Genomic DNA, 13,528 nt, shown 5'->3' with positions numbered 1-13,528 from the left:
GTTTATGTAGAAGCATATGCTGCCACCCTGTTTTTTTTCCCCCGATAGCCCCATTTCGCGACCCGGAGGATTTAGAACTGTGGCAGATAAAGTGTATTGTCTGATATATGCTGACTAAGCCAGGTTTCAGCGAGACACAGGGTGGCAGATCTGGAAAAGTCTGAGTTTTTTCAGTTTATGAGTAGCAGTTCGTCCATCTTGTTGCCAGAGAGTGGACATTCACCAGGTGGACTGATGGGAGCATGGTTCTAAATCCCCACTGTCACATTATTTGTTGAATGTTACAAAAATATCATTATTATTGAATGTTATCAACAAATAATATCGTCCCACAATGCAAGAATCATGAACAAATCAATGACACCTTCATCACAATCGGACTCCCCCAACTGCAACTGTCAAATCATGCCCCCTCGAAAGAAAATGCCAGGCGAAGGAAGTTATCTACCAAGCTACGGTGATGAGAAATGACAACGGCAAAATGGAGACATACGTCGGTCTAACAGAGGGAACATTCAAAAAGAGGTTTAATGCAAACGTGTAGCTTTTGAAACAACTGTTTAAAGAATATCACATGTTTAAGCCGTTACAACCCAGCCACTGAGGATGCACAAGCCAGTGCATCCTTAGTGCCGGTCCCAAGCCCGGACAAATGGGGAGGGTTGCGTCAGGAAGGGCATCCGGCGTAAAATCTTTGCCAAATCAAATATGCGGATCATAAATAAGCCTTACATACTGGATCGGTGGAGGCCCGGGTTACCAACGACCGCCACCGGTACTGTTAACCAGCAGGGTGTCGGTGGAAACTATGCTACTGTTGGGCGAAGGAGAAGGAGAGGGGGAAAGCATGTCCAGAGGCAGCTAGAGAGGAGGAAGGGTAGGCATGTGGTGGTGAGAGTTGGAACTTTGAATGTTGGCACTATGACTGGTAAAGGGAGAGAGCTGGCTGACATGATGGAAAGAAGAAAGGTAGGCATACTGTGTGTGCAAGAGACCAGGTGGAAGGGGAGTAAGGCCAGGAGTATCGGAGATGGGTTCAAACTCTTCTACCATGGTGTGAATGGGAGGAGTAATGGGGTAGGGGTAATTCTGAAGGAAGAGTATGTCAAGAGCGTGCTGGAGGTGAAGAGAGTGTCAGACAGAGTGATGAGTATGAAGCTGGAAATTGAAGGTTTATTGCTGAATGTTATCAGCGCATATGCCCCGCAAGTTGGGTGTGAGATGGATGAAAAAGAAGAATTCTGGAGTGAGTTGGACGACATGGTGGAGAGGGTACCCAAGGAGGAGAGAGTGGTGATTGGAGCGGACTTCAATGGACATGTTGGTGAAGGGAACAGAGGTGATGAGGAGGTGATGGGAAGGTATGGAGTCAAGAAGAGAAATGTGGAAGGACAGATGGTGGTCGATTTTGCGAAAAGGATGGAAATGGCTGTGGTGAATACATATTTCAAGAAGAGGGAGGAACACAGGGTGACATACAAGAGTGGAGGAAAATGCACACAGGTGGACTATATCTTATGTAGAAGGCGCCATCTAAAAGGGATTGGAGACTGCAAGGTGGTGACAGGGGAGAATATAGCTAGGCAGCATCGGATGGTGGTCTGTAGGATGACTTTGGAGACCAAGAAGAGGAAGCGAGTGAAGACACAGCCGAAGATCAAATGGTGGAAGTTGAAGAAGGAAGACTGTTGTGTGGAGTTCAGGCAGGAGTTAAGACGGGCACTGGGTGGTAGTGAAGAGTTGCCAGATGGCTGGACAACCACTGCAGAAATAGTGAGGGAGACAGCTAGGAAGGTACTTGGTGTGTCATCAGGACAGAGGAAGGAAGACAAGGAGACTTGGTGGTGGAATGAGGAAGTACAGCAAATTATACAGAGGAAAAGGTTGGCAAAGAAGAAGTGGGATAGTAAGAGAGATGAAGAAAGTAGACAGGAGTACAAGGAGATGCAGCGTAAAGCAAAGAGAGGTGGCAAAGGCAAAGGAAAAGGCGTATGGTGAGTTGTAAGACAGATTAGACACTAAGGAAGGAGAAACGGACTTGTACCGATTGGCTAGACAGAGGGACCAAGCTGCAAAGGATGTGCAGCAAGTTAGGGCGATCAAGGATAGAGCTGGAAATGTGCTGACAAGCGAGGAGAGTGTGCTAAGAAGGTGGAAGGAATACTTTGAGGGGCTGATGAATGAAGAAAATGAGAGAGAGAGAAGGTTGGATGATGTAGGGATAGTGAATCAGGAGGTTCAGCGGATTAGCAAGGAGGAAGTGAGGGCAGCTATGAAGAGTAGAAAGGCAGTTGGTCCTGATGACATACCTGTGGAGGCATGGAGATGTTTAGGAGAGATGGCAGTGGAGTTTTTAACTAGATTGTTTAACACAATCCTGGAAAGTGAGAGGATGCCTGAGGAGTGGAGAAGAAGCATACTGGTACCGCTTTTCAAGAACAAGGGCGATGTGCAGAACTCTAACAACTACAGAGGTATAAAGTTGATCAGCCACAGCATGAAGATTTGGGAAAGAGTAATAGAAGCTAGGTTAAGAGGAGAGGTGATGATCAGTGAGCAGCAGTATGGTTTCATGCCACGAAAGAGCACCACAGATGCGATGTTTGCTTTGAGAATGTTGATTGAGTAGTATAGAGAAGGCCAGAAAGAGTTGCATTGTGTCTTTGTAGATTTAGAGAAAGCTTATGACAGAGTGCCGAGAGAGGAGGTGTGGTATTGTATGAGGAAGTCAGGAGTTGCAGAGAAGTATGTAGGAGTGGTGCAGGATACGTATGAGGGAAGTGTGACAATGGTGAGGTGTGCGGTTGGAATGACAGATGGGTTCAAGGTGGAGGTGGGATGACATCAAGGATCGGCTCTGAGCCCTTTCTTGTTTGCAATGGTGATGGACAGGTTGACGGACAAGATTAGGCAGGAGTCTCCATGGACGATGATGTTCGCGGATGACATTGTGATCTGTAGCGAGAGTAGGGTGCAGGTTGAGGAGAGCCTGGAGAGGTGGAGGTATGCACTGGAGAGAAGAGGAATGAAAGTCAGTAGGAGCAAGACGGAATACCTATGCGTGAATGAGAGAGAGGACAGTGGAATGGTCAGGATGCAAGGAGTGGAGGTGACAAAGGCATTTGAGTTTAAATACTTGGGGTCAACTGTCCAAAGTAATGGGGAGTGCAGTAGAGAGGTGAAAAAGAGAGTGCAGGCGGGTTGGAGTGGGTGGAGAAGTGTGTCAGGAGTGATTTGTGACAGAAGGGTATCAGTAAGAGTTAAAGGGAAAGTTTACAAGATGGTTGTGAGACCAGCTATGTTATATGGTTTGGAGACAGTGGCACTGACGAAAAGACAGGGGGCGGAGCTGGAGGTGGCAGAGTTGAAGATGCTAAGATTTTCACTGGGAGTAACGAAGAAGGACAGGATTAGGAACGATTATATTAGAGGGACTGCTCAGGTTGGACGGTTTGGAGACAAAGCAAGAGAGGCAAGATTGAGATGGCTTGGACATGTGTGGAGGAGAGATGCTGAGTATATTGGGAGAAGGATGCTGAATATGGAGCTGCCAGGGAAGAGGAGAAGAGGAAGGCCAAAGAGGAGGTTTATGGATGTGGTGAGGGAAGACATGCAGGTGGCTGGTGTGACAGAGGAAGACGCAGAAGACAGGAAGAAATGGAAACGGATGATCCGCTGTGGCGACCCCTAACAGGAGCAGCCGAAAGTAGTAGTAGTAGTAGTAGACATGTTTAAGCCGTTACATTTGGTCATTGGCGGACAGAAACATTAATTATTCAACCACCTGGAAAATCCTCTCAAAGAACAAAACATATTCACCCAGTAGTAAAATGTGCAATCTATGTCTAACTGAAAATATTTTTATCATCTGCAAACCACAAATGTCCACATTGAATAACAGGAATGAACTGGCCAGCAGTTGCAGACATAGATATGAGCACCTATTTTGCAATTATAAATAAAGCATGCCAACAGACAACCCCCCCCCATTGGACCGTTAGCGATCACGTGTTTTTTAATTTTTGAATGTCACACCTCTTCCTTCCCCATTGGACGTTGTTCACGTGATGTGGATGACGAGGCAGTAAATGGTATGTTCTTTCCCGAGTAGCTTTATTGACTGCTGATGATTGCTTATGGCATGAAACAGGTGTGTGTGTGTGTGTGTGTGTTTGAGTAATGCAATTATATGTACTACATTTTTAAAGGTATTGCAGTAGTGACTGAATTTGGGGAGGGGCCTAAATTTCAATTCTAATTAGGGTCCCAAAAAGGCCAAGACCAACCCTGTTACTAAGACATAAGTACCAACATAAGTAACAAATATTTGTTAACTACTCAAACACAAAAGTATTTAAACCTGTTTATGCAAAGATTTTACTACCTTCAAACTCAAAGCTCCCCAGTGTGCGGAGGGCCAGGGTGATGCTGCCCACGTCACTGGCCTCAGGGATGTTGGTGAGGCTTGGTGAGGCCAGCTGGTGAGCCAGGCCTTTGGGCATGCCTGGGTGGCGCAGCGGCTTGTGCATTAGAACCAGGGACAGCATCTTCAGCAAACCATCCTGGATGTCTTTCTTGAGCTGGGGGATCTGCCGGCTCAGGTCATAGAGCACTGCTGTCAGCGCAGGGCTACGTGAAATGTGGAATCATTGAGAAATGTTGTAGAACCACTGTCATTGTGAGGCTAAGTGGAACAATTAATTATTTGAAAATAGTTGGCATGACATTGTTGAATTTAAAAAAAAATATTTCCAGTAATACAGACTTGTTTCTACAGCAGCTGAGCATATAAACTAATTTATCTTATCAGGACAAAGTTATCTCTTGCCAGTGAATCCTAGAGTAGTTGAGCCTATGCAAAGGTTAAACCCGTCTTTCAAACCTTAGTCCCACAGCCAGCATGGGCTCCAGTAGCTCCTTGATGTCTGGTTGGATGGTTGGACCCATGGCTCTGGACAGCATGCTTATACAGGTAAAGACTGTGGCATCAACTTGAATAGTCTTCTGCCTCCTGCACACATGCAGCATGACATGAGTCTCACATCATCACCACCTCATTTCATGTGGCTGCATTAACAGCGGGCCTCAAGCAAGACGTTTTCTTTCACTTGCACTGACATTTATCCTTAGGAGTGTACAACAAAAATTGATGTTGGCTTCATGAAACCTTCTGAACCATTAAAATTTACTTTTACATATGCCTTGGAAGTTGAATGTCACTTGTTCGTAAACTCAGTGCGTTCTGGTGAATCCTCAGTTGGCCTCATACAGGTTATACAAGGCCAGATCATTTAAGCATTATGCAGTAAAAATGCAGGAATGTGTGCAGCTCATCAGCAGTCTACCAGGGGCTGCAGGAAACTCTGATGGAGGTGTGTGTTAGCTATGTGAGGGCTGTGTGTAAAGGTTTTTCTGCATTAGATAGTTTGCTTAACGCTTATTCCTTCTATTTGCATCTTTACTGGTTTTTGAAAGGTATGCAAAGGATTTTCTGAGAACATACAAAAAGCAAATTTATTCTTGTCGAGAGAGCAGTGTCTTATAGTTTTAACACAGTATATCCTACAATACTCTGTGAGCTAATCATCTCTATGATTGAGCAGTACTCATTTACACGGTTATTATATTAATTTACCCTATGTTGTGTAGTATGTTCAACACCAAGTCTTGTCTTTCTGTGAGGCAGGCTGATGATACATGAACTTCTGCCTCTTTAGAAGACGTGGTTGCCAACACAACAGTTGGGCACATGTTCATACGACAGATCTGCACCACTCTTACTTTTTGGTCGCGTCAATGAACAAATCCAACAGACAAAGTGACTGTCAGTGATTTTTTTTTTTTATTGTTCATAAAAACGTTTTAAGAAATGATCTCTGGGTATGAAAAGTTGTTGCATATAGGATGGTATTTCATCCTTTTCTACACATTAGGTTGATGACTGACTTGTGTGCGAAGTCCTTGGGTGGCAGGGCTGCCTTAATGATCTCCAAGATTTTGGAGAGGTAGGGCTGGATGTCTGCCCTGACAGCCACTACCAGGAGTCCCAAGGCCTGGAAGGCTGCTGTCCTTTCCTTCTCCTTCTTCAAACATCCCAGCAAGTAGCCCATGGTGTCTGACAGGTACTGGTCTGTTAACAAGATCACATGAAAACACTGTAATGAAAACACCTATGGATGTTTAAACATATATCACATATGTTTAAACATCCAGAGGAACAAGCGCACTAAAAACAAAATAACCAAATGAACCGCAAATAAAAATACAACAAAACAACTTAAAAGAGGAGAGGGGCATGAAATACAAGACGGTTCAAAATCAATATGATACATCCATGGAATCAAAGTAAAACAGATAAATAAGATAAATTTTAAAAAAAGGAAAATAACTACATTGAAAATGATAGAGAAAAAATGCGTAAAACCAGTGTATAATAAAAAGTTAAACATGTTCAGAAGACAAAAAGTACAGGTGAGTTGTTAACTGTGATTTAAAATAATCCACCGATTCAACCTCTTTTTTTGGGGGGGGGGGGGATTTTTCCCCTTTTTTCTCTCCAATTGTACCCGTCCAATTACCCCACTCTTCAGAGCCGTCCCGGTCTCTGCTCCACCCCCTCTGTTGATCCGGGGAGGCCTGCAGAGTACCACATGCCTCCTCCCATACATGTGGAGTCACCAGCCGTTTCTTTTCACCTGACAGTGAGGAGTTACACTAAAGGGACGTAATGCGTGGGGGGATCACGCTATTCCCCCCAGTTCCCCCTCCCCCTCAACTGTCTGTTGGAGCGATAGGAAATGAACCAGTTGTTCAGGGCTGGTCAAGGTCATCTTTATTATCCCCAAGGGGTCGAATCTGTTGCACAGTCAGCAGTAAATACAATCAGCATCAACACACACCGATCAACACATAAACAGTTCACACAAAGAAACAGAATTACATAATATTATTCAGAAGGCCAAATGAATTGTTGGAAGAGTGACGACACCTGAACTCACTGAAAAAAAGGTGACTCAGGTTAGCAAGAACTGACTAAGACTTCTTTGTGGCTCTGACTTTACACACATGGGAGAGGTCATTTAGATTTGTGCCTGCAATTTTCCTGCAAATCTTAACAATTCCTTCTAACCCGTTCCTGTGTTTCAAGGTAAATGACCCAAACCAGCAAATAAAACAGGCTAGAACAGACTCGCTAAAGCAAGAGTTAAACATGTTCATAAGTGTGGTGTCAACATTAAAACTTCTGAGCTTGCGATAAGGTATATGCAATAATGGGCCTTTACACAAACAGCATCAGTACTTGTTTGAAAGGTTAACTTATCATGGATTATTGTCCCCAGATACTTATACTGTTGGACAACTATAACAGCATGGCCATGATAACCAGCAGGAAGAAGAGGGGAAGACTTCCTCCTTAGGTCAATCATTATTTCCTTTGTTCTGGACATATCTATGTCCAGAGGTGCACATAAGTGGTGCGCAGGTGCGCATGCGCACTTAAAATATTCAACGAGCACCAGATTCAAGTGTTTTACTGCGCATTTGCGTACCAAACATTTTGCAGTGCAGAGTATGAGCCACTGCTGTTAGCCAATGCTATAGTATGAGCCACTAATTTCTCCAAAATGTCAAAGAAGCAAGCGACGTTGAGTAATTTCTTTGGTGTTCCTCCACCTCCGCCAAAGAAACGCCATACTGAACCAGAACCAAAGTCAAAGCCTAAGTTTTCAGAGAAATGGCTGCAGGACATCGGCTGGCTTCAAACAGATGACGCCCGCACTGAGATGTGGTGTAAACTATGGCGGGAAAATCCCACATTAGCGGATAGAAACTGCCACTTTTATATAGGGACGAAAAACTTCAGCCATCCAGCTTTTGATAAGCATGCAAACAGCAGAGAACACCAGAAAGTAGCGGAAGCTATTGCTAACAGGCGCAGCCAGGACCAGAGACCCAGCGGCCCGCTCGACAGGTGGCAAGACAGACTGACGGAAGAACAACATCAGGCACTGACAAACATGCTCTTGGTTGGCCTTTCACAAAGCGAAACATGCACATCCTATGCGTTCATACGAGGAGGACATTCCGCTTCTCAAGAGGTTAGGAGTTAACGTCGGGACTGCTTATCATTCGCGAGAAGGGGGATCCCGCATCACGGAGAGCATCGCTCAGACAATAAGTTCAGAGTTAAGTGAAAAACTGAAAGCAGATGAATTTTGGGGTGTGCTTTTCGATGGATCCGAAGATATAACAAAAACGGAGCAGGAAATTGTGTACATTGTTTCTGTGTCCCGCAATGGAGAATACAGCTCAGACTTCCTTGGATTAATTAATCTGGGGGCCAACCGACATAGTGGATGGACTTGTGCAACTGTTCAATGATTGTGGTTTAGCGGAGTGGAAGGCAAAGTTGGTGTCGGTACACAGTGATGGAGCAGCTGTCAACGTTGGAGTTTACAACGGGGTTCGTCCCAAGTTACGTCAGATGGTGGATATCGGGGATTCCCTTGTGCATATCCTGTGCACCGCCCACACGTTGGAGAACTGCGCTAAGTCAGCTGATCGTGCGGTCCCATACTGTGAGTCATTTAATAAATCTATCATCACTTTGCTAAGCTTTTACTTAAAGAAAGGGGGTGCAAAACGAATTGCACAACTACAAAAGATATGTGAGGAGAAAGACATTGATTTTGTCAAACTAGGTAAGTTCCACAACATCAGATGGTCTGCATGGAGACAAGAGACTCGGTTTAAAATATGGAGAATGTTACCAGCCATTCAGATCCAAGTGGCAACAAGTGATGACAGTAGCCTAAAACATATCAGCACAGAGCGTTTTTGTTGTTTCCTAGCCAACATGCTTGATGTTGGGAACATTTTACAGTTCACCTCCCTCAGGTTCCAGAAAGACAATCTGACTATTGGTGAATGCAAAGATGAGCTCATGGTTGCTATTGGACAGTTGACGCTACTGATGGGCAGTGAGGGCAAGTACAGGGAGGAGACTGTGGCACATGCTGAAGCTGACAGGGATAAGATTGATGTGTTGAGAGCTTTAATTCATGAATTTGAAAGCAGATATGAATCCCTCAAGTCATGCGATCACTTTTTGATTTTTGATCCTACAACTTGGCCTAATGAAATGAAAGACCTCCACGGTTTTGGCAACACAACACTTAGTAACATCCTTGAGAAATATGACGCCAGCATGCGTGTTGACAAAGATTCAACTTTAAGAGAGTGGATGCGTTTAAAGCAAGCTGGAAAACGTTTGGCAGCCTCTTCTGTGCATGATCTAGTCAATGTAGTGAACACCAGCAACCCAGGCAGTTACTCCAACATTCAGAAAGTCCTTCTGCTGTCTCTTACACTGCCCTTGAGCAGTGCTGCATGTGAGAGGGGATTTCACACCTGAATATAATAAAAAACAAGTACAGATCCTGCCTGTCAGACTATCGCCTCTCATCTCTAATGCACATCCACTTATCTAAGTTCACAACAGAAACCTTTGACCCAAAGCCAGCAGTAGACTTGTGGATGCAAACAGCTAATCGTAGGCTGAAGCAGCGAGAAAGGAGCAGGCCTAGTACATCTGGTGTTTTTGAAATAGAGGAAGACAGTCTGGAGGGGAGTGATGAAGATGACGATGATGTCCTGTAGGATAACAGAACTTTCAGTGCTTTAAACAGCAGTATCTGTTGTGAGTTTGATTTGGTTTTCAGTGTTTGAAAAAGCAGTCAGTTGTATATTTAGTTTTCAGTGCTTGAAGAGCAGTCATTTCATTTGAAAGTCACATGTATGGCACTTTAAAGAACAGACATTTTGTTGTAACCTACTGCTTTTATTCATTTTCAATTGAAATTAAAGTACATGTAATGTTATCCACGTATCCCTCATATTTTGTTCATTTTGTGAGGTGGGTGGGTCATGGAAAAATGCATTTAAACAAAGGTGAGCACCAAGCAAGAACCTCAGGTGCTCCTTTGAGAACCAGACCAAAAAAATTATGTGCACCCCTGTCTATGTCCATGAAGCAGCGTTTACACCAGTCACTAAAATCATCCGCCACTGGACCGTGGTCAGTTTCACCATGACTGAGCTGGGGCACAATAACAGAATCACCCGCCAAAGTAATGATGTGTCTGCCCTCATAATGACACAGCAGCTCATTTGTATAGAAAACAAATACAAGTAGTGAGAGGACACTCCCCTGGGGGGAACTGGTGGAAGATGGGTATCAGATAAAACACCACTAACTTTCACCTTTGAGGCCTGTGTATTAAAAAGTGAACCAGCCAATATATTAATCCAGGGTAAATTTGTGGATGCTGCCAAGTCCATCTGCTAAAATGCGTGGTTGTACACAGTTAAGAGCTGAGGAGAAGACAATAAAACGCATTCATCCATCCATTATCCAAACTGATTCTTCTTACTCAGGGTTGCAGGGATGCTGGAGCCTATCCCAACAATCACTGGACGGCAGGCAGGGAGACACCCTGGACAGGCCGCCAGACCATCACAGGGCTCTCACACACACACACACACACACACACACACACACACACACACACACACACACACCTAGGGAGAATTTAGTACGGCCGATTCACCTGACCTACGTCTTTGGACTGTGGGAGGAAACCGGAGCACCCGGAGGAAACCCACGCAGACACGGTGAGAACATGCAAACTCCACACAGAAGACGACCTGGAACGACCCCTACAAGGTTGGACAACTGGGGTTGTCCAACCTTGGCGGGTCCACAATTATGAGGATAGTCCGGATGGACGGACGGACGTAACTTGATATGTACAACTTTAAACTTTTCACCCGTTTGCAGGTAGGTGCAGGTGAAATTTTGTCGACAGTTGTGTGCATGTTGTTGACATGTATCCATAGTAAATCTTGCAGGCATCGCGCAAAATATGCCATTGTCAATAGCAAACGCCAACAAACAGGAAACTGGTATGACCACTGCAGTAGAAACTGGAAGTCGGTGGACTGCGGTTATGCACTAAGTGCATTGAACCAAATGAATGGTGTGGCATCTGTACCTGGTTGGTGATCTAACATCTGTTTATCACAAAGTTGAATCATTTCATCTGGGCACAACGTTTATTGAGAGAAACGTTTCATCATCATCTAAGTGACCTCTACAGTCTCAACTGACTGCAGGGTCACCTGCTGACTCCTTCCAAGGACTGATGATGTGCTGACAGACTTCACAAGCATTAATATCATGAATGCTGCAGAGATGATGCTGAGCTTTTGTTAAGTCATTGCTGTTTTAGTTTTTGTTTATATTTTTTCTCTTTTTCTTCTCTTTTTCACTTGTTTTTTTTTTGGGGGCCTTTTGTACTTTCTCATTTGTATTTATGTTCCTTAAAGAAACTCAAGAAAAACTTAAATAAAAAAAACTTCTTTGTCCAAATAAGACAGAACAGTCTTACCTGTGAAGGTGTGTGGTTGGAAGGCAGCCAGGCGTGGCAGTAGATTGAGGATAGTCATCTGGATGAGGGGGTTCTTACTGGCCTTATACTTCAGCACCCAGCGGCACACCTGACCCAAACAACCAAAAAAAAAAAAAGCCCATTTCATCAATAATAATAATAATAATAATAACAATAAATCAGACTTATATAGCATTTTTCTAATACTCAAAGTGGCTTTACAATAAACGGGGTGAAACAAGACAACAGATAAACACAACACAGACATACAGGGGTGGATGGGAAGGGGGGCTACGAGAGGGAGACGTGGCAGCCACACGACGCCAGCAGTACTCTCCCACTTAAACACATACAAAAGGGCAAGAACAACAAAAAAAACAGCACTGTGGATGTTGATTTTCTGAAGGGGTTTACTCCCGTAGCTTGTTCCTCTTCCGAGGTATCCACTAGGTGGCACTTTTTAACCCATAGCTGGAATAATGATCCTCAAATACAACAATTCTGAATGGTATGAGCCCAGGAACACACCTACTAAAATCACATTATGGGTCATTTTATCTGATGTACATAGAACAGCCTGCAGCATGAGATCCAACTGACCCCTACTTAATTTTTCACAGAACTTTCCATTCAGCCAGATTTGGCTGTGCTGTGCCGATTCCACCAGTTGTAAATGCAGACTTTGTATGCCAAAGCATGGTGTAGAGCAGTGTTTCTCAAACTTTTTTCAGCCAAGGCACCCTTTTTAAGTGCCTAAAATCTCAAGGCACCCCAGTGTAAAAATATAGCTAAAAACGACACTGCATCCCTCTATTAGTGCAAATATCCTTTTTTATTTTTAGGGGACGGCGTGTATCAATGAACAGATAGGCAGACAGATAATAAGGTGGGTAAAGAGATAACATCCCTCCAGAATAAAAAATAAAGTGTCAAAATAAGTCCTTCAAACTGCCATCCCCCTTCCCAGCATAATGAAGTGACAGGAACTTCACACAAAGAAATGGCATGAACACTCCCATCTGTACTCTTCCATCCAGCCTCTGTACACACACACACACACACACACACACACACACACACACACACACACACACACACACACACACACACACACACAGAGAGACACACCCACACACAACCCGCATTTAAAAAGTGAGATAGGCCTACATGTGCACATGAACACACACTCACGCACAAATATGCCACAACTGAGAGCCAGGAGTGCATAGGGGAGAGAGAGAGGCCGAGAGGGGGCGTGACTCACCATCAATGAGAGACATGGGCCTGGGAAGACGCACAAAGCTGCCCTATCCTGGCAGGGATGGATGAGAGGCAGACACGTAGATCCTGGTCCACATTCCTTAGTCGCTCCCTGTACCTGTTCTTGATGTACGTCAGGCTTGAAAAACTCAGTTCACATAGATAGGTTGTGGAGAAGGATAGTAGAATAGCAACAGCGCATCTTGAAGCCAATGGGTACTCGTTTCCCACTGATATCCAAAAGCTGTCCAGTTCCACATCACAAAATCTCATTTTCAAAGTGCGATCTTCCCTGATCTCCATCAGTTGTTCTTGTATTGGAAGTGAGCAGTCCTTTGCACTTTCCATTGCACGCGCACTCCAAGGATCACGGACCCAGTCAAACTCAGCATATGACTCAGAGGGAAAATAGTGATTGAATCGCTCTTCAAGAGTGGTCAGATGCTGGGCTATTACGCCTGACAATGTGGTGTTGTTTGTATGCATATTGCACAGGGGAAACATATCCAGCCTGCCCTGGTCTACAAAGGAATGCTACAGTGTGAGCTTGGACCTGAAGCCGCGTAGTTTGTCAGATGAGGAGAGGAGGGTTTCTTGTCTACCTTGCATTTTGATATTCAGCTCGTTTATGTGCTTAAATATGTCAGCCATATACGCGAGTTTTGCGCACCACTGCTCGTCTGCGAGTAGCTCTGCAAATGCAGGTTTCTCGTCTATCACGAAGGCCCTCAATTCTTCTCTTAACTCGTACACTCGGGTCAAAACTTTACCCCGTGAAAGCCAGCGGACAGCTATGTGTAACAACAAGCTTTGATGCT

The 13,528-nt window shown here is 44.4% G+C and overlaps 1 protein-coding gene across 1 annotated transcript in view; it reads right to left on the bottom strand.

Moving 5' to 3' along the window:
• mtor (mechanistic target of rapamycin kinase) overlaps positions 1–13,528 on the bottom strand; it is a 400,677-nt gene that overhangs the window by 336,392 nt on the left and 50,757 nt on the right. Inside the window, exons 8-11 of the mRNA XM_056274929.1 lie at positions 11,451–11,559; positions 5,947–6,130; positions 4,883–5,011; positions 4,385–4,629 (exon numbers count right to left, since the gene is read on the bottom strand). Of these exons, the coding sequence (XP_056130904.1) occupies positions 4,385–4,629; positions 4,883–5,011; positions 5,947–6,130; positions 11,451–11,559 (667 nt within the window). The remainder of the gene's footprint in view (positions 1–4,384; positions 4,630–4,882; positions 5,012–5,946; positions 6,131–11,450; positions 11,560–13,528) is intronic.

The sequence above is a fragment of the Lampris incognitus genome, chromosome 2 (assembly GCF_029633865.1).
Source record: "Lampris incognitus isolate fLamInc1 chromosome 2, fLamInc1.hap2, whole genome shotgun sequence".
NCBI classification, from domain to species: domain Eukaryota; kingdom Metazoa; phylum Chordata; class Actinopteri; order Lampriformes; family Lampridae; genus Lampris; species Lampris incognitus.
The sequence above is the reverse complement of the archived record's forward strand: the minus strand, read 5'-3'. Positions and strand labels throughout refer to the sequence as shown.